Source organism: Botrytis fragariae (assembly GCF_013461495.1).
Source record: "Botrytis fragariae strain BVB16 chromosome Unknown tig00000006, whole genome shotgun sequence".
Classification (NCBI taxonomy): Eukaryota; Fungi; Ascomycota; class Leotiomycetes; order Helotiales; family Sclerotiniaceae; genus Botrytis; species Botrytis fragariae.
In genome coordinates this window covers 3,374,928-3,396,498 of record NW_023500988.1, presented here as the reverse complement: position 1 = coordinate 3,396,498, position 21,571 = coordinate 3,374,928, and the positions used below count along the sequence as shown (strand labels likewise).

Genomic DNA, 21,571 nt, shown 5'->3' with positions numbered 1-21,571 from the left:
AACGTGGAAGTAATGGAGATTTAGCCACAGAGGTTAGCATTGCAAAAAACATGCTATTAACTGTAACATTTCAAGTGTTTCCCTACCCTAGAATAAAGGTGTGAAATTGTGGCTTGGATTTAGCCCATGTCTTCAAATACGCTTTTGTCAGCGCAACCCGTTTACTAATACCGTTGTGATTTGTCCATACAACCATTAATTTCATTTGGGAATCCTCCCTCTTCAACACCTCCACTCATTTTCGGTGGATCTGCTATAAACAGAATGTGCTTCGTCACACATATCGCCGAGATCGTTCCAGCTCGCATAGATACGAGCATCATATTCTTTCCATGTAGCTTTGGAATCAAACTCTTCTGGAAGTTTTCCATGAAAGCATCCCTCTTTCCAAGAAAACAACACAAGATGCTGAGCAATTGCTTGTCGTCCTTGAAAGTAGGGGTTGCACATTGTGCTAAAGATGCAGCGACATTGAAAGTATCGTACCAACTCCGTGTACGGCAATCAAAATCTATTTTATTCGCAACAGATGACCATGAACATGATGGAAAACAACCCACCGCAGACTTGGGTCGCGAAGGATATTTTCCATCCACAGTCTTCCCCCATGAAGCAGAACTAAAGTTGTGTAATGGCAAGCCAAAGTGGTGTTCTGAGCCGTGAATCTTATGCAAAATACCGGAAAAGGCATTCAAAATATCACGTTCATGAACAAGGCTTCGTTGGGTGTATTCGCTCGCCAGTAGGAAATATCCAAAGCTGTCTGTGGCAGAGAATGCCAAACCCTGTATAATTGCTGCGCCTTCGTCGCCTTTGTCCTCGCAGTCCTACAAATTACAATTGTTTATTGTTTTAGATCTAAACTTCAGTAATTTTGAAATACGAAAACAACACACATCCACCTTAATCGGTTGTATGTTGTGTTTGGTTTCACGTGTCTTAGTATGGTATGTAAATTAAAGGTTGGAGTTATTGGACAGTGACCACTAACCACTGAGGAGATAGACAGAGGAAAACTTCACGTCCTTGCATGAACAGGGAGAAGCGTATTATAGATTTTTTTTCCTAATCGCAGATATCTTTAGAAGTAATGGAGAAATCATTAGATATATATATATATGGCATCGAGCTATACATCCCTTCTATGCAAGAATCTCAATACAAATACCGAGCACTTGCTGTGCCCCTCTATGACTATTATACTCCCGAACGATTAACAACTCGCTTTCTAATATAAAAGATAAGGAACGCAATCTCTCCCCTCTCACTATCTTCCACTATTTCCCCCAAATTTAACACTCTTCCCCAAGGGCCCTGATAAACTCTCACTAGACCTCTTCCCAAAAGGAAGACGATTCTTCTTCAATGATTGTCAACATCCCGACTTCGGATTCGGGTTAGCATTCTTATTTGTATTTGCATGAGTGAGGATATTGAGCGGAGGCTCGAGTTTGGGTTTAGACTTAGACTTTGTGGGAGATGGAGGAGGCGAAGAAGATGAGGATTCTGGATTGGGAGCAGGGGTTGGTGTTGGTTTGAGAATGGATTTTGGTTTGGTGGCGGCAGGTTTTGGTTCTGAAGTTGGAGTTGGAGGAGCAGCAGTTGCATTCGCTGCAATATTCGTGGTTCCATTGCGACAATTTGCACACGCATCCGAAGTATGCGGTTGAGGTACTGCTATTGGTGCAACTCCCACTATTGGAGGACCCATTAGAGGACCTATTGTCGCCAAGCCTAACCCGCCCAACAAATTAGTTCATTCGCGCGTCTCGCGGGGTCGACTCACCGGTGTGCAATACATACCAGTAACATAACCCGTAACGCGATTTCCTATGCCAGGAGGTGCAGGACCGGGATCTTGTCCATGAAGTGGATTGAAGCCTGGCGTTTGATGGATTATGGGGGCAGACACTGCAGTTACTGTTGTGGTTGGGTAGACGGGTACGATGGGGACGTAGTGCGGGATGGGGTATGGGTAGGGGTAGTAGTAGGGCATTTTTATAGAGAGATGTGATGTTGCTGAATATTCTTGATCTTATCTCGAAACCTGTTTGAAATGGAGCTCTGTAATGTTTGGAATGTATGGGTCTATCGATAGGGCGAACGAGGAGAAAGGGTGTTCTTTTGTGTCTCACTTGTAGTTGAAAATGCGGTTAATGGAGAAAGTTGCAAATGTAATTAAATGATCGTGAATGGGGGTATCAATTACTGAATGATTGGAGAATGTTCAAACTTTCAAGAATTCATACGAACTTCTCAGGATAGATCATTTCACAATCATCTGCCTCACAACAAACAATGATTGTGAATCTCCACGTCTGGTTTTTGCACAAACACATAGATTCAAAAAAGGAGGTTCCAAAATCAGCACTCTCAAATGTGTAGAGAAAATTTGAATGCACAGCAAACAGAAGATAATCGATTCTAACAACCCACTGATTCACATTTGGTCCAACCACCAAGAGTATTTGCGACGAATGATCGCTCGGAAATGATTCATATTTAGATATTCTGCGATCTGATAGTATTTTTGGAGGTGAGATACCCCCAAAACAAGCGTCTGGGTTATGCTTCGGAACAAACACACGGCACTAAATTACGCGAAGGTTGACACAGGGGAAGATTCCTCTCACACAATTACCAGACTCCAAATTTGTAACCGGAAAATGAAGTGTGAAGCTGATACTAGGCAACGAGAAGTATTGAACCTACTAACGTATGCATTACGAGCAAGGCAGGAGTTGGCACTGGCCAACTCCACCGAGCCTGCCCATCTTCAATGTGAAACTTAAGTAACCCGACTAGACATAACAAACACGGGGTGGACGCATATATTGAAAGCATTGAAAAAGCATTCGAGAATTACAGTGAAGGATATAATAGACCGTAATTAATTATGATAACACCGCATTACCTAGGTATGTTAACCTCTATATCTAATGTCTGGACGCCTCGTCCTTCTCAGCCCAGTCTACCCATCGTTTAATAACCTCATCTACCATCGTAACCCCATCCCTGTTGGCATCAATTTCAAACCACTCTCTATGTTCTTTCCCGCATGCTTTGCATTTTCCGCAGTTTACTCTTCTAGCCATCAATTCGATATGAATTAATCTTTCGACCTTGTGCACATTTGGCACCTTTTGAGGTCCATCATTTTCGCTAACTTTTCTCGATGGTGGTTTAGATGAATCATGATAAGGATAGTAACGAATCAATGAAAGGTTATAACCGCATTGTTTCTTCCACTGTTGCATCCTAGCGAAAACATTCTCGGCTCTCCCAATTTTGAGAAGCATTGTTTTTTCCTTCTTGTTTGGTGGAGCAGAAGTAAAGGATTCAAGAACATCGGAAGTTCGTCGATGGCCAGGTCCAGCTCTGGTTGTTGGTGTTAGAAGAGATCCAGCTGCTTCATCGGAAGGTCCCGTGGGTAACCCTTCATCGGTCAACCAGAACATATAAATAAATCCCGGAAGATCAGCATCAGAGATTGGTTTAGCTAATTCCGCTAATAATGCAGCTGTTGTCTGAGGGCTTGCTGATGAAGGAATATGAGCTAGAAACTCCCCCGTTCTCGAGGATGGATCACGTTCCATAGTAGGACGCTGAAGCATTTCAGGTGGCTTGGAAGTTGAAGGTCTCGATGATGATGTGTGCGGTCTCGAAGAAGGTCTTGAAGCTGGACGAGTTGTATGAGATGGCACATCAAGATGATCTAATATACGAGAACTTGGAACATGAGAGGAAGAACGTCCTTCGTGTGGTTTTTGTTGGGGTCTTGGTGGAATTTCCTCGTCTTCTGCGCCGCAACATAATAATTCTAGAGTGCTTCTTTTGCGTCGTCCTTGGCCATCATTTGTAGAATGTGGAACTTCATGATGTTCTTGTGATTGATGTGCTTGTGTCTGCTGCCATTCTTGTTCTTGTTGCTGGCGTTCAGTTTCAAGGCGTTGCTGCTCATTCCTCGAAGCATTGCTCGTCCCAGGTCGCCTGCCACGATTATCTTCTGAAGTCTGGCGCTGTTTTCCTTTGGTTTTCTTTTGATCGACCTCGAGGAGACCTAATCTTTCCACCAGTGTATCTACGCTTGATCTCTCACGCAGAGGGTTTGGTCGAGGTTGAGTGGGTGGGGCAGTTTGCCCAGCTTGATCTTTATGTTGCCAACAAAATGCATCTGGACTCAGCGCTCCTCTCGAAGGACTCGGACTCGGTGAATTCCGTGGTGATTTGGTCAGGCCTCTTCGGCATGGTTTTCCGTTTGATGAGAGACCTCGACATGTTGAATTGGGATTTTTCGAGTCTGTCCGAGGTAATAATGATTCGGGAGTATGATGATACATTGTTGGTGAGTATTGAATATGATCGAGACCTGTTAAAAAATGTTAATTGAAGGAAGGAACTGTTAGCAATATAACGAACGACTGTAAGACAGCTATTCTCTAGAACTATCTGAGCAAAGACGTGGCAGTGAACCTCGAGTCCAACATTATGACCCAATGATTCACTTCTTGCATATGAGGAACCATAATATCCATTTTTGAGGAGGCTGGGTTACGAGGGGTCATGAGTTTTTTGGCGCTTGGCGCTATGACCAATTAGCCACAATAGCTCCACGTGATTGACAGCAAAACGGAAAGGCCCATTCCGCCCCAAAGTTAATTCCCTTCTAACCTCACTTCAAATGGCACGTATCATCATTGCGTTGTGCAAAAGATGATCTTGCCATCCAACAAACAAAGATGTTAGACATTCTCGGGACATGTCTTCACAACGCAGATATGGATCTTGCTTGACTGTACAGTGTACAGTTTGGTTTGTGCCTTACAGAAGTTGTTGAAACGTCGCTTATGCATAGCCTAGTTAATTGGACCTTTTGAATGGACCAAGTATCATCAGCCTCACAACTCGTCAACCAGTACTTGAACACCACGCTGTGGCTTCCCGATCGATATGTCTCATTGGTAGGTTTCAGCCAGTAGGAACTTCTATCTAAACGCCACATTCTCAAACTGGATCTTTGGATTTTCTAGATGCGAGAAGGTGCTTCTATTTAATGTATGTCAGATGGGACGTGTAGCATCCCATCTTCCGGATTCCCAACCGAGCCTATCCCCCAGGATTTGGTATTGTTTCAACTTCAATTGTTGTCTGAAACACTTCCATCTCATCTCTGCTAGTAAACGTTTTGGGACGGGTTCTCGTTCGCATACCCCAAGGTAGAGGAACGCCACGGGTGGAGTGAGACATGATGGAAATCTTGGAATATGCTATTGCTATGATACCATTCAGTGATCTCCATCTATACGCTCATCATTTCTATAGACGTAATCATACCCGTCTTCATTCTTCATGCCTTGCTTCAAATATTCAAATCTGTCGAGCAAGACTCTACTATTGTACTATAATACATCTCAGATGAGACCACTCCAGAGGTTCAATCTGCTAAGTATCTCATACACGTGATTTGAATATAGGAAAAGGTATGTTGCATGTCTTATTTTCACCCTTTGGACAATTCTTGGGTAACAGCATATGGGATTGATTCACAGACCATTGATAAATATCATCATGAGACCGGCACCGTGATATGTATAAAGACTACTACTCCAAGTTTGTGATCACACAGATAAGAATCTAATCACAAATGGAACTTTATTATGCATCAGAGAACCATTGTTAGCATCGCAAAGTACTTCCTTTACCGCAAACTTACCCCTAAGATTTCTCCTCACCATCCACCATCATAACCTCCCCTCTCGTATATCTCTAAGGGCATCAATGTCATTTTCACCTCCACCTCTACCTTCACTCTCGCATATCTTAGCCATCACAACCTCCAAATCCCAGCCAATCTCCAAGCGGCCCTTCATCATCACCATCCCCAACATCTCACATGAATCTCGTCGACTCCTCCAAAATTCCCGCAACAACCTCCTCCATCTTCCTCACCGAATTTCCATCCCTAATGCTGCATGAATGACAAGCTCCAATAGACAACGGAATCATATATAAGAAAGTTTGGACATGGTTGACGAAGATGAAATATATTGGAAGACAGAGATTTATGAGAAAGAAGTCACCATTTATTTTCTGGCTTGCTGCCTAAAATTGCTGATGGTGAGAATTCAGCCTACAGTCATTCAACCGGTTGTTAATTATTATTTGGTATGGTAAAAGTGAGCTACTCTTAAGATTCTGAATAGCGTAGAAATGAAGACTTTCCGTTCTTAAGGTTACTTGATATATTTCTGGGAACATATCAATGTCCGCCCCAGACGCTCTTCTTGTGCCTTCGACTAGATTTCCCTCGAACACCCAAACCTCAAAAAGGTGGCATAAGAAAAAAGTAGTTCCATCATTCTAAATACTCGTATAGCCCCTTATGTCTCAAAGTATTCAATTTTGTCGACATAGCGGTACATATGCCGCCAGCCCAATAGGGTTTCCTTCTCCCTAACTCTCACCTCAATCCCAGCTCCCAACGCGAGCCATATCAGCACCCAGATCTATCCATGCTTGTGTGACACGACAATCAGATCTCTCCCTATTTTCCCATCTCAAACGATCTCTCTTTTCTTTCCGCCTCTCTCGTTCCATAAGCAATCGCTCATTCTTTTCCTTTCTCTGGATCTCCTTCTCCCTGATTCTCTTCTCTTGCGCCTCCCATAATCGTTCCCGTGCCTCTTCAGCTTCCTTTTCTTCGGTTATTTTCCGCATTTCTTCTTCTTCGTTTTTCATCTCTTCCTCATATTCCTTCCGGATCTGTTTTTTTGCTGCATTGTATTCCCTCTCCCATTGAGCGATCCGAGATTTCTCTTTCTTAGAATCGAGCTTCCTAGCTTTGTATCGAGATTCACACATTTCTCTTTCCTCTTCCTTTGCCTCCTTGTCGAAATCCTGCTTGCGCTTGCTAGCTCGCACGATTTTTGATTGAAACTTGATTATTTGTCCAGATGTCTTCATATATGGCATCGCAGAGTCAGGAATCCAATGATCGTCTAATTTTGGCAATTCTTCCCTTAACGGCGACGGACGTTTCTTGAAAACGGAATGTCTATCTTTTCGAGTAGGTACCTCCTCAATTTGTCGAGTGGTCATCTCCCAATGTGCAGCATTTCTCATGTCATCCATCTCGACTCTGCCTTCCAGCTCTGCATAAGTTTCTCCTCCACATTCCTTGATGATTTCTTCGGACAAGAACGGATTCCTATGCACATGCGAAAATCCCTTCTTGACCTGCTTCATGTATATCTTATGTCTCTCATGCCTCTCGTTTCGAAGACGTTGTCTGCTACATTTTCCGAGAGTGTGCATCAAATTTGGATTGAATCCCAACGGGAAACTTTCATTTTCATGCTTGATTTTGCATCTAAATTCGTTGTGGTAATGGTCTTGATAGGTGTGCAGTGATGATGTTCCCCCTCGACGAGTAGACTTAGTATTTCTGACGTAGCCGGCTGCTATAGATGCGAAGGGTAGCAGAGGACGTATCTGAGGAAGAATTTAGTATTAGTAAAGGATGACGAAGATTGTGAGATTTAACTTACAATTGGAGGTATCGGGTTCTCTCTTTTGAAATCATCACTTAGCATGCACTGCTCTCTGTATGGTTTACTTGAATGGGCAGACATCTAGAGGAAGAGAATATATGTTAGCAATGGAGTAGCCATAGGAATTGACGAAAGGTACCATACAGCCTTGGAAAATTTGCGAAGATAGTGCCCAGCGTCTTCAAGAGCCTTTAAAATTACCAAGCGTTGCAAAGGGTACTCTTGTAAATAGAAGTTCAAAACTTCGACATGACCTTCGACATTACCAGGTTCGATGCCTGCAACAGCTCTGAGCAACAATTCACACACTCTCGTTACTTTCCATGCCTTTGATGATTCGAGTGGTTTGTATGTAGTGATATCTGTATCGAAAGTCAAACCAGGTTGTTCAGTTGGCGGAAGGGAAGGCGATCCTGTATCCTTTGCAGGTTTCTTACGCAAGGTCGCGAATAAACCCGGGCAGCCAGATATCGTCAATGGGCCGAGATATTGGTCCTTAGAACTAATCGTGTTCATGCTTGAACTACCGCTCGTAATTTGCAACGGCAGAGACGAAGATAGCGGTAATGGTGGAAGACCTGCATAATTTCTATCAATAATCGCACTCAACTTATCATATTCCGATGTTAAATTTCCGTTCGAGTATTTATTCTCGAAAATACTCTTCCGCGATCCAACTCCTAGAATTGGAGCTGGAGAATTGGATTGAGATATTGATTCTGGAAGCACTGCAAGATTGCTCTGGTTGGTCGCAGACACTCCCGCAATTTGAGGCACTGTTGTCAAATTTAAGAGATGCATGATAGGGTTAGGATGAGGCTTGACGCCGTTTGTTTCCTTCTTCGCCTTCTTCCAGATTAGCGGATTTACAAGCAATTCCGTGGATTCAACTGGAACTGAGGCGCTTGAAGTTTCATCCAAAGGAGGATATATATTAATATCCATGGCAACCTCTGAGATAGACGAAGATGGGGGTGGTAGCGATGGGGGAAAGCAAAAGATTTGATGAGTATCTTTGTGCAAAGGCACGATAGAAGTCCCACCCATCTCCGTATCCTCTGCAGTCATAACGGCAGATGGATGGCTTCTGTTTACATTCGATTGCTCCATCCCAGAAATGATTATGAATAATGTAGATTTGGGTACAAGACCTCAGCCTCCAGTTTTTATTTCCTTGAAGTTCCGCGCTTCAGAAAAAGAGGAGCAGTTGTTTTGAGCTTGAAGAATTCTCCGACTTTGCAAATTGAATGAATTATATAAATTCGATCTCCGGAAAAGATTTCTCAGATTGTTGATGTGGGAGAGATGATGATTTTTTATTGTGATATTTCCAGGCTCCCGCTACAATAGCTAGGACTGCCTGATCGCATGCTAGACATTGTCAATACATCATTCTACGGTGATAAAAGTGAATACATTCCCAATTTTCACTTTTTTAATTGAACCGTAAAAGTGTGAGAACCGAACCCTGGCAGTGAAGTAACATCAACAACCTCGAACGTCAGGATTGAAGGAGCAGTAAATGGGAGATATCGATGCGAGACTTGATTGATTCGTGGGTTGCTGGTTATTGAATACTCACATCCCACATGCCCATCTTCTTCTTCTTCTTCCACACCTCACTCCAAACTTTCCTCATTCATATCCATATCCATATCCATATCCAAAACCACACCTGGAAATAGAAATCTGAGACCCTTCTTATGCCCATTCGATTAAATCACCTAAATGTTCCCATAGTACCAATCAATTAAAAGGTCTTCTCTGAAACATCTAATCATTGTCCAGATATGCAGCAAAACTTTTTGGGGAGGGGAGAGGGGCGTTGGGAGTGAAAGTCAAGTAATGCTTGAGACGAGAATCAGAACGGGACGATTTGACATGTGATTGGGTGAGAGTTCAGTTGAGAGCTAATAGTTGATGACTGAAATTTGAGTTTGAACAAACGAAATATCATATGGTAATGAAGAGAATTACAATGCAAATTTCAATTACAAGAATGACGGGAGCCACAATAGAATGGGTGTATGATGAATAAAGTATATATTTATTACTATGAACCTACTAGGTATTGAACAAAATTGCAGGTGAGGCGAGTTCTACCTCTTGCCTATCCTATTCTCAGGCTCACGTGGAGACTGAATACTTTTTCCGGATGTTTGCTATCACCACGTTTGCTGTAATATATCAAAGAAGAATTAAAGTACGACGATGATTGCTTCTTTAAAAGACGGGCTGGTGTAGATAGGTCAAACATCGTGAGTTTGCGATCTAAAGATGGAAACCTGCTTTGAGTATTGCTTCATATAATCAGGAATCATATTGTAAACTTGCCGGAACATTGCTTAGTCTTAGAAGATCTCAATAAACCCCTTGATCCCCGATATACTCCTCGCCCTATAGAGATAGTACGGGTATCTCATCGTTAAAACTGATCATCTCTTTACTTTTTTCTTGTCTGGCCCTTCATCTTCTTCGTCACTTATTTCAGCATACTGAGTTGTCGGTTGAGTATCTTTCCAGGCATTGGTAAATAGTGGGTCTGTCTTAGCAAGCTCAGCATATTTCAACAGCGCCTCTCTAGGATCCTCATCACGCATGCTACTCAGTGTGATACTTTCATTAATATGTTTCTCATCCGGTTGACTTTTCGCAAATGGTGTGACCAGTGGTAAATTAGGTCGGCGTGGATCTCGAGAACGGCCTGAGGCAGTCAAGCCTATGGTAGGATGTCTCGCAGAGAAGGATGTGGCCGATATATTAGACATGACACCACCTGGAGTAACGATGCTATCGCCTGACATGCCAGCAGATTGATCTGTTGTGAAGTTGGGGTCATCGTCAACATGGCGTTTCTTTGGTGCACGAGACATTACATCAACGGCACCTCGAACAGATGTGTTCGGATTGTATAGAACATGAACTTCGGAATTTGCAGATCCAGTAACAATTTGGTTGAGTTTTGGATGCCATTGAACTGTTATAAGTGGAGATCCAGGTGTCACTGGGGTAACTAGTTCTGGTTTGAGATTGCCGGAGTTTAAGATGTGTAGATGACCCGATGCGGAACCAGTGATGATATTGGCACCATTAGGTGAATATTTGATATTAGTAACCGAATACACATCTGATGTTGAGGGGTGTGAGACTGTCACAATGGGAGTTTTGAACTTTCTAGTATCCCAAAGTTTGATCAGATTGTCACCACCTCGTGTAACAACCATTCGGCCATCGGGACTGATATCAATACCACCCGTCCATGTATCCGGAGTGTGGGCGTCTCTGATTTCAGCTGTTGGTCTTGCATATGGTCCATTGCCACCCCACATCACTAAGCTTCCATCCAGAGCTGCAGATACTAATAGATTGTTTCCTCCTTGTGCTGGGCCTCCCCAAACAACGGCAGTCATTCTTGTCCTTCCTGCTGATCCTGAAGCCTTCGATTTGTGGACGATAACTTCTTTCTGACATCTTCTGACATTTACATCCCAAATTCGTAAAGTACTATCCGTACCAGCTGTGACGCAAATATTCTTATCCATCGGACTCCATGTACCTGTGGTAATTTCCGAAATATGCCCCTTTGTATTATTCATATCTCTCAGATACATATCTCCTTTTACGAACTCTCCGATAATATCTCCGTCTCGATTCATTAATTTCGCTTGCGGATGAGCGGATATACAGAGAAAGGTACCTCCGGCATGTGGATTGAATTCAACATGATTTATCGGATGGGTTTCGGAGTTTGCTGATGTTTTTGAATAATTTGGGTCCACGCTCTTGAAAGATCTAAGAGTTGTTGGGGTCATAGAAGCAAAATCGTGAAACTTGAGGGTACAATCGCTCGAGCCAGTTATGAGTCGTGAACCTGAAGGATCAAGTGTTGTGGTAGTAACCGCGCGTTCATGGGTTTTCAGTATCAATTCGTGAGAAGTTGGATATTCATCATCGTCGTCAGAGCCCCCATCGCTATCGGAATCCTCATCATCTTCATCAGAACCCCAATCTTTAGACGCTGGCTCTGACGCGAGCTTCTGTTGTCCAACTTCATGTCCAACCTCCTCTGTAGCCACTTTTGGCGCCTCAGCCTTCCTTTCTGCCGGTCGTCTTGTCCTATCGATTTGCGCGGCTACATCTGCCTCTTTTAATTTCTTACCAAAGGACGCTGGTAAGAAAGCTCTCATGGGATCATCCTCTGCTAGTTCCGGGCCTTCAATTTGGAAATCTTCGTCGTCGCTCATTGTTCAGATGGTCTTTGAGATCCAGGTATTGTGTGCGATTATCTTTAGAGAGTTGCGTAAGATATCAATTGAGGTGAATAAATATGAGTGAGGAGTCTGACCAGGTGTGCACGTTGAGACCTTGAAGCTTTGTTATCGTGAAGATTGAATTGAATACTTGCCTGGGGAACAGAGCTTCTTGCGGGTCGTTCCTACTAGGCTCGAGCTAGGTAGACTCGTAGATACGCGAAAACCCGTTTCCCGCTCTCGCCGCAGTACCACAAAAGGCAGGCATTAGGTATCATTATAATCTGAAAATGCGCGCTTCATATTATATCAGGAAAGAAAGAAAATTTAATAATTCATGCAACAATCAAACCAGCCCTTTAAATTCAACCCTCTCCCCTAATACTACTCATTGTTGTTGTGTATGTTTAAAATCCGAAAAACATTCATTCCATTTTCATTTTCAGTGAACAAAGTTTAGATCTTCATCAGACTTGGCCGCCCCTGTACATAAACTATGAGTGGGGTGGAATCATCATCATCGGGATAGCTTCAACAAGACGCTACACGCTGCCATGTATTTATCGACGGCGAAACTTGATGCGGAGACCATATCCTTCCTCACTACACCGATACCGCAGCCTATACCATTTGAATCAAATGTATATATTAGGGGCGACTCTCAGATTCAGCGTTGGTCATCGCTGATTGGAATCGTCACTGCAATAGTGGGCAATATTCTCATATCTTTCGCCCTAAACATACAGCGCTATGCACATATAAGGTTACATGAGGGGGAGATACGACGGAAAGAGAGGCTGAAGGCTATTTCGAAATCTGCGGGGGGGTATGGAACGATTGGAACAGCGGGAGCAGATAGGACTAGAATTGTCGAAGAGAACTATGAAGGTGGTGAAGAGGAACCTTTACGACGATCATTTCACTCCCAAAATTCTCAATCTTCGACTTGCACAGAGAATGATGACGGAGATGAAAAATCCACATACTTGCGGTCTCCATACTGGTGGGGAGGGATTGTTTTAATGACTATCGGAGAGCTTGGAAACTTTTTGGCATATGGCTTTGCGCCCGCATCAATCGTTTCTCCTTTGGGTGTCGTCGCTTTGATATCAAACTGTGTGATAGCTCCGATCATGCTGAAGGAACAATTCAGACTCAGGGACTTCTGGGGAGTGGTAGTTGCGGTTGCAGGTGCTGTTACAGTCGTCTTGAGTGCCAAGCAAGAAGAAAAGAAACTTGGACCTCATGAGATTTGGGGTGCTATTACTACAACTGAGTTTGAGATATATATGGGTGTCACAGTATTGTTGATTGCGATCTTGATGTGGGCAAGCCCGAGATATGGCAGGAAAACAATATTGGTTGACCTTGGACTCGTTGGATTGTTTGGTGAGTTGTCATTATCATGTCCCGGTTTCACTCAACTTATCATTATTTAGGAGGCTATACAGCACTTTCAACCAAGGGTGTATCATCGATGCTTTCTTCTACTCTTTGGAGAGCGTTAACAACACCGGTTACATATGTTCTTCTGCTCGTGCTGGTTGCTACCGCCATTATGCAGGTTAGATATGTCAACCGGGCACTTCAACGCTTCGATTCGACTCAAGTTATCCCTGTACAATTCGTCATATTCACATTATCAGTCATTACTGGCAGTGCAATTCTCTATCGTGATTTCGAAAAAGTCACCAGCGAGAATGCAGTAAAATTCATCGGTGGCTGTATGTTGACGTTCTTCGGGGTTTGGCTCATTACTAGCGGTAGACCATCGCACGATGATGAGAACATTAGTGAAGCGGATGTTGAAGGCGAGGAAGAAAGGATTCGACTCTCCACCCAGGAATCTACCGGCGACGAAGTTCCATTTCGTAACGAAACACGAAAACGGTCGAGTCTTCAATCGAAGTCAAGGCCGAGTCTTACCCATGCTAGTGATGGGTCAGTCGACGAAGAAGCAATCCAGGAATCGCGGAGGTCATCACATGTTAGCTTTGTAATTTCACCATCACGACCACAAACACCACAAAGATCTTCATCACGACATCCAGTAGTACGGGTGCGTACTTCGGATCTTTCTGGTGATCGACTTGCAAATGAGGAAAGTCCCCTAATCTCCAATCCATGGCTGGATTCAAATGAAAATTTCTTACAAACACCAAAACATCCAGGGATACAATCCAGTATATCATCCCCAGTACTGCCTTCCGAGGCTCAAACGCACCCTCCTATACGGCCACTCCCCACTAGAAATAATACGCAATCTCATTTCCATACCCCTCAAAGTCAACAAAATGGGCCCTCACCACCCCAAGCAGAGCGACCAATGACACCAACAAGTTATTCGTTATCTCGCATGCTTCCTGGTCCATTGTTATCACCCTTATCCGGAGGATTAAGTGTGGTAATAGCAGATTCGTTAAGACGTGGAGTTGATTCCCCTCACAGCAAATCTTCTAGACGGCTGCCCGATCTTCGAAGATCAAAATCGGTGTCCCAAAGACTTATACAAGCAAGTGAAGGCGCACCTGATGATGAGGATATTGATGCACCTCTAAAGGATAGTGAAGCAGCACAAGAGATAGAAGAACGTGAATCATTCAACCGTTCAATAAAAACTAGAGCTCGGAGTTTGAGTAATACACTTGGAGAATTCCTAAGAGGAAAGCCAAGAGATGGGAAGGACAACGATGAGGAAGCGGGCCCGAGCGGGTCATAAGTTGGAATTGTTTGTTATTGCATTGATTTGGTGAATTGGAATTGGTTACATTAGCATGAGGTTTGGGTATATCGAGAGCACGGCGCATAAGCGAGATAGTACTAATTTGAATTAGTGACACAAATGTATGAAACTTGTGTTTTTATGACAATATGGGACCTTCTGTATTGTTGGCGTGATTGTGAAATAGGTACAAAGGGACAATGTGAAATAAATTACTAAGATCGACACTATATATAGTTTCGTACCTGGGAATCCACATTCCCCGGCTGTTCATTTGACATTTGTTCGCAAACGCACGTATCGATATGTCTTCGTACTAGGCTTTCTTCCCCGTTCCTAATTAGACTTCTGGTTCCAAGTCAATTCCTGCCGGTACGAATGTGATGATGCACTACATTTTCAGATTTGCAGTTATGTGTGGTATACCTAACATTTTTTCAGTTTGGTGTTGTCCGTCAAATTGACATGGTATTCTACAATGTGCTCGACAATTTTGGACAGTGAAGACCAATGGTCTAAATTCTACTTGTAAGTTGGCTGCCCCTAGTTAAGCACCAAATTGCTAATATTCACGGCCAAACTCAACGGAGTACATTGCCAGTACTGAATGCTCCTCGTGGATTCTCTGTCAACCATTCCCTAAATCCCCTCGGAACCTGGAAGACCACGATAAACAGTATGCGTTGGGTTTCCCGAGCATCTATACAGACGCAAACACTCTTCAACTTTCCCATTGAAGTGGCTATCCGATCTATCTCCGCGAGCACCCTCTTCCACAAAATCAGAAACTCCAGATATGATTCTCTCCTTACTTCCGACCCGTCCATCGCTCCCTCGTGGCATCAACCATGTATTCAAACTATCTAGATACTTCGTATCCGCATCAGTCAAAAATCGCATCATCAATCTCGCTCGAGGATGACGATCTTTATTGTACTCGAAGATTCTGAATAACAAAGCCTCGCGATGGCTAGTAGATTGGAGAATGAGATTGATAGATGGGTTTGTGGTGGGCTCGATGAGTTCGCCGCGCATGTGCTTCAGGTAGCTAGCTAGTCTGTAGTGTGTATCATGCTCGATATTGGCCATCCGCTCTGAAGTATGATTTAAAAAATTGAAATCAGAATCTGTGAGATTGAGCAGATCCAAACTGGCTTTCTTAGAACGCAGATGTGCTTGGATCTCCGAGCCGGGTCGAGCCGAAGACGCATTTCTAAGTGCAGTTTCTACGGCAGGAAAATCGGGAAGGGTATCAAAATGATTATAGGCGTAGAAGTGATAGAGGATCTGCTTTCGCTTCTCCCAGTTCTCAGCAGCAGCTATTTCGTCATGTGGAGCGTTGCTGCGCGCAGGCGTCCAATTTTTACCTCCACGTTCGGGTGGAATGGGGCCGCTGACTGAATGGATTGAGACGTCGAATGGAGGTCGAAATTGACGTATTTGGAATGGACGTTCTAAGGCGGGTGAGCGTGCTTGCATTGCTGGGGTAGGGACAGTTGGAGGGGTGAAAGTGATCAGTGGGTCAGCTTCAACTACATCTTGATCTTGATCTAAATCCATTAGGGAAAGTTGGAGTGTCAATTCTGTAAGTTTCTTGAGGACGGCACGCATTTCATTTCTTCGGGTCGGCAAAGGATTGGTTCGCAAAGCGGCGTTTTGTGTATTAACTTGGGTGGTGGCAGGTGCTGCTAGAGCAGCAACTCCGGCCGCGATTGCAGCATTGACAGCATTGGAGTTACTTGATGACATGATCGAATATGTCACCGATTCAAGATTGAAGGGAGAAGATTGAGGATGTGACGAGAGATTTCACTATGTTTATATTAAAGCATGGTTGAAGCATTATAAAGAACCAAATTTCTTGCAAACTCCTTGCATGACTCCATGGTATGAAAAGAGATGACAGAGCATTCTCTTTCTCATGGGTGATTCATCAAGTGAAATCTTCATGATTATCAAGAAGGAGATATGAAGGCAATCACATCTTCTTTCTCTTTGATTTTACTTCAACAAAAGACAGCTTGCATTCATTCTCTACAGCGGAACAGTGAAACCTTATATGCATGCAATGTTGGATCCAATTGCAAAGGATTATGCTGACGGCAATATTGGACTCATCTTTCATCCTGAAAGAGAAAAAATATTATCGAAATTAGTCAGTCACTCTTTGTCGAGAAGAAACGAAAACTTAACCCCAAAAATTTCTATATTTTTGCTTTTCTTCATCGTACAAACTTCCGTTGTGAATTGGGCGTAATTATCCGACCCCGAACAAACTTTTCTAGTCATAATTAAAGTTCGCTAGTACAACACTATACGACAGTAGCACCACTGAATCATCGTTAGATTCAGCTGCTAGCAACAATTTCAATTAATCCAATCACAAATGCTGTAATGATTTTCAACCCGTGTATAACATTTGTAAATAATTTGCCGTAGCAAGTGACAGGTGTACATATTCCCGTGAACATTTGGCATCATGTATACTTTGTTTCAGAGAGTGCATCTTATTTGAGTAAACTCGTCTTAAGATTAGCTGTCTCATGCTACTCTGCAATTACGGAAGCCATTATGATGAATGGCATGTCAATCCCCAAAGCATCAACCGGTGCTCCAAGTAGCACAACACCATCCGCTCAGGAGTTGCGGCAACAGCTGCTTGCGCAAATTTTTGAGTATAACACTGATGTAAACACACCATCGGAGCTAAGAATACACGTTACTGGTCTTACTCTAGAAGAAGGTGCAATATTTGAGCGTGATGCCAGTCCAGGAATAAGAAATCCAAGAATTCAAACTCCTGCCAACGCACCGCGAGAGGGCTTGACTTCATTACGCAACGCTACTCTTGATATAAAGAGCTCTCCCCCCAAAGACTCAACAACGACATTGGAGCGCGAAGCATCGAAATCCAGAGAACTTACACATTGGCGAGACGCGAAGATCAAGTTGCGAGATCTTCAACGTGAAAAAGAAACCTTGGAAATGGAAGGTCGTCGTCGAGCTGCAAAAGAGCAAATCGATGCTCGATGGCAAGATCGAGCGCTAAAAGATTTTAAAGAAAACAAAGCAGAGATCAAGTACGATATAGTACCTGGTGTTGATGGTAGTGATAAGGTAGTTATCACCGATGTGCAATATCCAAAGAGCGTTTCGGGGACCGGAGGGGTTTTGTCAGGAAATGCAATTGATGAGAGGATTAAGTATAATATCCGGCATGATGAAGATTCTCTCCGAAAGTCGCTTATTGATATCATAAACGGTGAAAGCGTGAGACAGAATCGAAAAACTACATCGAATCGGAGAAGAAGATCGCCAAAGATACCTACGGGAACAAGACAACTAGCTGAATCTAGAAGAAAACTAGATAAAGAATGGGTGGCAAGCGAAGGCCATCGAAGAGCAATAAGGCAAGACGACGAAAGTACGCGGAAGAATCTTCTAAAAGGTGTCAATCGAGCTATCGCGACTGCTGAAGAGATGGTACTGAAGGGTGCAGAACAGCTCATAGACTTTGTGAATGGAGATCAGGCTTGGGAAAACACAACAGAAGTGGTGTATGACAACAAGAATAAGGATTCGCGACTTCGAGATGAGAGTCCTCTAGCATATGCTAGACTAGGATATTCATCACCCTTTTCGGCAAGAAATGAACCAGAGTCTAAGAGCCGTGGTGGAAATAGATATGCACATGAGCTACTAGTATCAGAAGAGAGAGAAAGGACAGCCTACACGGAAGGGACTTCACCGCCATTCCAGGCGCATATGAAACGAGCACTTCCAAGGGCAAGAGCTAATACACAAGCTCATAGTGGTGGCTTACCGGAGCCTCCTCGTCGTGAAAAGCTCTATGGTGGCAATTACATACCGGAAAAGGATGGTTCACCGCAGGCTTTCCGCTCGACGCAAGAAGAAAAGGACCGACCTTTCGTCTATCGGCCAAGAGAAAATATCCAAATACCTCCGATGTCTCCCTTAGCCCCAAAAGTAACACAACCTCAGCGAAGGTCGAACTCAAAGCTTGAACATCTACCCGTTGTTTTCCCCGTACCAACCATTCGAGATTCTTGTCTACTGCCAAGCGAAAGTCCAGCTCAAGGGAAAATTCGTACGCAACGCGAAGAAGCCCATGCCAAGTTTGAAAGGGAAAAATCAAAATATCAAGGAGAAGTCGAAACTGCAAAAAAAAAAGAGCAAGCTTCGCCAAAAGGTATTTTGAGCCGGGATGGAAAAGGGAAAGGTAAGGGTATCGCGTGGGCTGATAAACCTATTGATTTCAAAGAGGATGATATGCCTTCAATGGGAAAGACTCTTTCATTTAATCAGAGAGCAGATCAAGAGGAGCTCAGAAGATTGCAGGAGAAAAGAGCCACACGGGAAGGGCAATATAAATGCCATGCAACAGAAAGCACTATTGAGAGAGAGAATTTGGCAGCATGGGAGAAAGCGAAGGCATTGGCTGAGAAGTTGATGCGCGGTGGAGGTGGTTCGGAGGATCAAAGGGACCCTAGGGCAGGAAAGTAACGTGATGTGTCAACTATGGTAGAACCAAAGAGTATATCACAAATTTCCTACCCTTTCGAGTTTAGTTGCTTAAATAGTTGCAGTTCAAAGCCTTCACCTTTTTAGCTTTGTCATTCCATATGATCAGATTCTGCTGTTCAACTGATGATTTCCAATTTTGCTTTCCCAGCGATCCATAATTAGGGTTTCGTGCAGGCTGATCCTTCAATAGGATCATCGGTTTGTTTATTGACAGTTGCTGTGAATAGAAGTGATCAACTCGATCACTTGCATCTGACAAGTCAAAGGAGAAAGGGCCAGATCAACAGTACGACACAGACTGACACGGCAACACCATCCGACTATACTCACTATAGACTCCTGCTTCACGATGGCTAAAAGACTCTTCTGAAGTTCCGAGATTGTAAGAATTATATATTATTCAATCTTTAATTTCCCGGGACAAAAGTTGTTTTGGATTACGAAGCTGTCGTGATAACCTCTACGAATCCATCGCGTAATACCTCCCTGATCAATAAATGCAAGGACAACATGGAGTCAGATAATGACCTCATTCTCTCATTTTGCTAGCTTGTTCTCCACCATTTCTCCGCCGTAATTAAATCGTTCATTCCTTTCTCACTCTCCAACTTTTGACGCTGTCCCTGTCACAATTGCTACTTCAGGAGAGTTTTCCGGCCAAAGATATTGTAATCAACGATGCCTTAGAGCTCTGATACTCTGTTCGTACTCATCTATGCCGACTTTCCCGCCCGAACGAATAATGGGATACAGAGTTGCCCACATTTTATCATCATAGACCGCTCCTCGTCTTATCTTGAGTTTTTGACACAAGTGTGTCTCAACTTTCAACCACTTCTATGGGTGGAAAACTGATGATAACAAAATACGATGTTTGTTTGGGTTTTCACCATTTGAGGATAGACATCCTTGGCACATGATTGTGATCGACACCACTTCGCACCGAGTAGGACACCGATTTCAAGTTAGTAGCTTAAATTCGGATATTACCAATAAAACCCGCCGGTCAAAGAGACTCTCTTGCTGCTGCGAGCGATGCATCATGCTCTGCAGTCCCGAATATTGTCACTGCAGTAAATCGCGAGATGATATGAGACGATTTCCCGGGATACTTATTAATGAACCCAGTCACGTTCTTCGGAGCTTTAAAACTCGTGATTTGGTGGTCTGTGATTGGGGAAGTTGAATGCAACTTCAAGGTTGTGGAGGACCCAGCATCTCCACCACAGTTGTCTCCATTCTCCACCCAATTCCTCCATCTTTCCGCGTTTCACCAGTAAGGATGATCGGAAAAACTAGACAACAAATCAGGGTTCAAGGCTGCAACAAATTAATATTCCTCCCTTTCATTCTCTTCATTCTTAATCCCTCCTTTCGTATACGTAATAGGTGAATACACATCAAGATGGAGTAGCATTCGGCCGCGTTTGATTTCGATAAAAATTGCTCGTTTGCCTGCAATGATACGCTATCGCCTATCGATTCGGATAAACAACCTAAATACGAGTCGTGCTTCTCCATGAAAGTCATTAGCGTCCATGTCAACGCGTTATCCTCGGAACTGGGGATTGGGGATGTGAGAAAATAAGTGCTTTATTAGTCTCCATGAAAGAGAAAGTTGGAACCCATTGATCCATAGTGGAACCAAATAACACACGTTTGTTAATAACTCCGTTACTCCAGTTCATTGAGTTCACTCCATGAAATCCACCAAACCACTTTAAATCCACAACATCGGAACACGTCCCACAAATTTTCTTTCTCCTCATCATCTCACTCGTCCCGTTGCATTCCCAAAAGTATAACCAACTTCGCGCCAGCCACCCACTGAATCCTTCCTCCGCCTATGAACTTTTCCGCTGCAGGGTCCTTCAGATTTTCACACACAAAAGATCCCATCTATTATCTCGGATCTGCCTCGGTCTATCTTGGCATGGGAGTTCCTCTATGACGTTATTTTGCATCTCATTTTCATAAAATTTTGGTTGAAATAACGTTTGCCATGTAAGGATTTCTCTGGGGGTAGATCACCGTCATTTTATCGTTGAAACCATGATTTGCGCGCTTGGTGAAAATATTTTCTCTGTAAAATACTTGTCTGACTTGACCTATGTTGGTATCCAAAAAAGTTAATTTTGCCTCCTCAATGATAAACGCCAAGTGAACATTTACCGAGGTGACTGTTGTGGCCAAGATGTTAAATTTCGGGCCAGCAGTTCGCTAGACCATGTGCCGACCGGATAAGCTTCGAAGTAAGAAGAAAAAAAAAGCCTTTCCGTCTTTTAGGAACCTTACTTCCTTCCCGATTGACTTCGTTCAAACTGTATTATGTTCGTGTTTTCTTGTATCTGAACCATAACAATGGGGACAAGCACATATCTCCAGAGGGATGAGTCCCTGGATAACAAAACCTCCCCACAACCATGCTGACCTCCACTCCGAAGATTAAGAATCAGAATAACGTCCCACTTCTCATAAGCACACAGGCACAATCTCCTCCTCAA

General features: G+C 43.4%; 8 protein-coding genes across 8 annotated transcripts; 2 read left to right on the top strand and 6 right to left on the bottom strand.

The window, feature by feature from the left end:
- Positions 1 to 164: 164 nt before the first annotated feature.
- Positions 165 to 898, bottom strand: Bfra_002188 (uncharacterized protein; the record flags this gene model as incomplete). The annotated part of the gene is made up of 2 exons (XM_037332610.1): positions 165 to 827; positions 884 to 898. The coding sequence occupies 2 exons, from the start codon at positions 896 to 898 to the stop codon at positions 165 to 167; spliced, it is 678 nt and encodes a 225-aa protein (XP_037196764.1).
- A 474-nt stretch (positions 899 to 1,372) lies between these two features.
- Positions 1,373 to 1,996, bottom strand: Bfra_002187 (uncharacterized protein; the record flags this gene model as incomplete). Its single annotated transcript, XM_037332609.1, has 2 exons — positions 1,373 to 1,734; positions 1,804 to 1,996. 2 exons carry the CDS (start codon positions 1,994 to 1,996, stop codon positions 1,373 to 1,375), a joined length of 555 nt encoding a protein of 184 aa, XP_037196763.1.
- A 940-nt stretch (positions 1,997 to 2,936) lies between these two features.
- On the bottom strand, positions 2,937 to 4,340 carry Bfra_002186 (uncharacterized protein; the record flags this gene model as incomplete). The annotated part of the gene is made up of 1 exon (XM_037332608.1): positions 2,937 to 4,340. One exon carries the CDS (start codon positions 4,338 to 4,340, stop codon positions 2,937 to 2,939), a length of 1,404 nt encoding a protein of 467 aa, XP_037196762.1.
- A 2,125-nt stretch (positions 4,341 to 6,465) lies between these two features.
- Positions 6,466 to 8,660, bottom strand: Bfra_002185 (uncharacterized protein; the record flags this gene model as incomplete). The annotated part of the gene is made up of 3 exons (XM_037332607.1): positions 6,466 to 7,491; positions 7,548 to 7,631; positions 7,695 to 8,660. The coding sequence occupies 3 exons, from the start codon at positions 8,658 to 8,660 to the stop codon at positions 6,466 to 6,468; spliced, it is 2,076 nt and encodes a 691-aa protein (XP_037196761.1).
- Positions 8,661 to 9,985: 1,325 nt separating this feature from the next.
- On the bottom strand, positions 9,986 to 11,794 carry Bfra_002184 (putative wd repeat-containing protein 70 protein; the record flags this gene model as incomplete). Its single annotated transcript, XM_037332606.1, has 1 exon — positions 9,986 to 11,794. One exon carries the CDS (start codon positions 11,792 to 11,794, stop codon positions 9,986 to 9,988), a length of 1,809 nt encoding a protein of 602 aa, XP_037196760.1.
- A 560-nt stretch (positions 11,795 to 12,354) lies between these two features.
- On the top strand, positions 12,355 to 14,519 carry Bfra_002183 (putative duf803 domain membrane protein; the record flags this gene model as incomplete). Its single annotated transcript, XM_037332605.1, has 2 exons — positions 12,355 to 13,189; positions 13,240 to 14,519. The coding sequence occupies 2 exons, from the start codon at positions 12,355 to 12,357 to the stop codon at positions 14,517 to 14,519; spliced, it is 2,115 nt and encodes a 704-aa protein (XP_037196759.1).
- A 642-nt stretch (positions 14,520 to 15,161) lies between these two features.
- On the bottom strand, positions 15,162 to 16,271 carry Bfra_002182 (uncharacterized protein; the record flags this gene model as incomplete). The annotated part of the gene is made up of 1 exon (XM_037332604.1): positions 15,162 to 16,271. The coding sequence occupies one exon, from the start codon at positions 16,269 to 16,271 to the stop codon at positions 15,162 to 15,164; it is 1,110 nt and encodes a 369-aa protein (XP_037196758.1).
- An 822-nt stretch (positions 16,272 to 17,093) lies between these two features.
- Bfra_002181 (uncharacterized protein) lies at positions 17,094 to 19,046 on the top strand (the record flags this gene model as incomplete). Its single annotated transcript, XM_037332603.1, has 1 exon — positions 17,094 to 19,046. The coding sequence occupies one exon, from the start codon at positions 17,094 to 17,096 to the stop codon at positions 19,044 to 19,046; it is 1,953 nt and encodes a 650-aa protein (XP_037196757.1).
- Between the last annotated feature and the right edge of the window lie 2,525 nt (positions 19,047 to 21,571).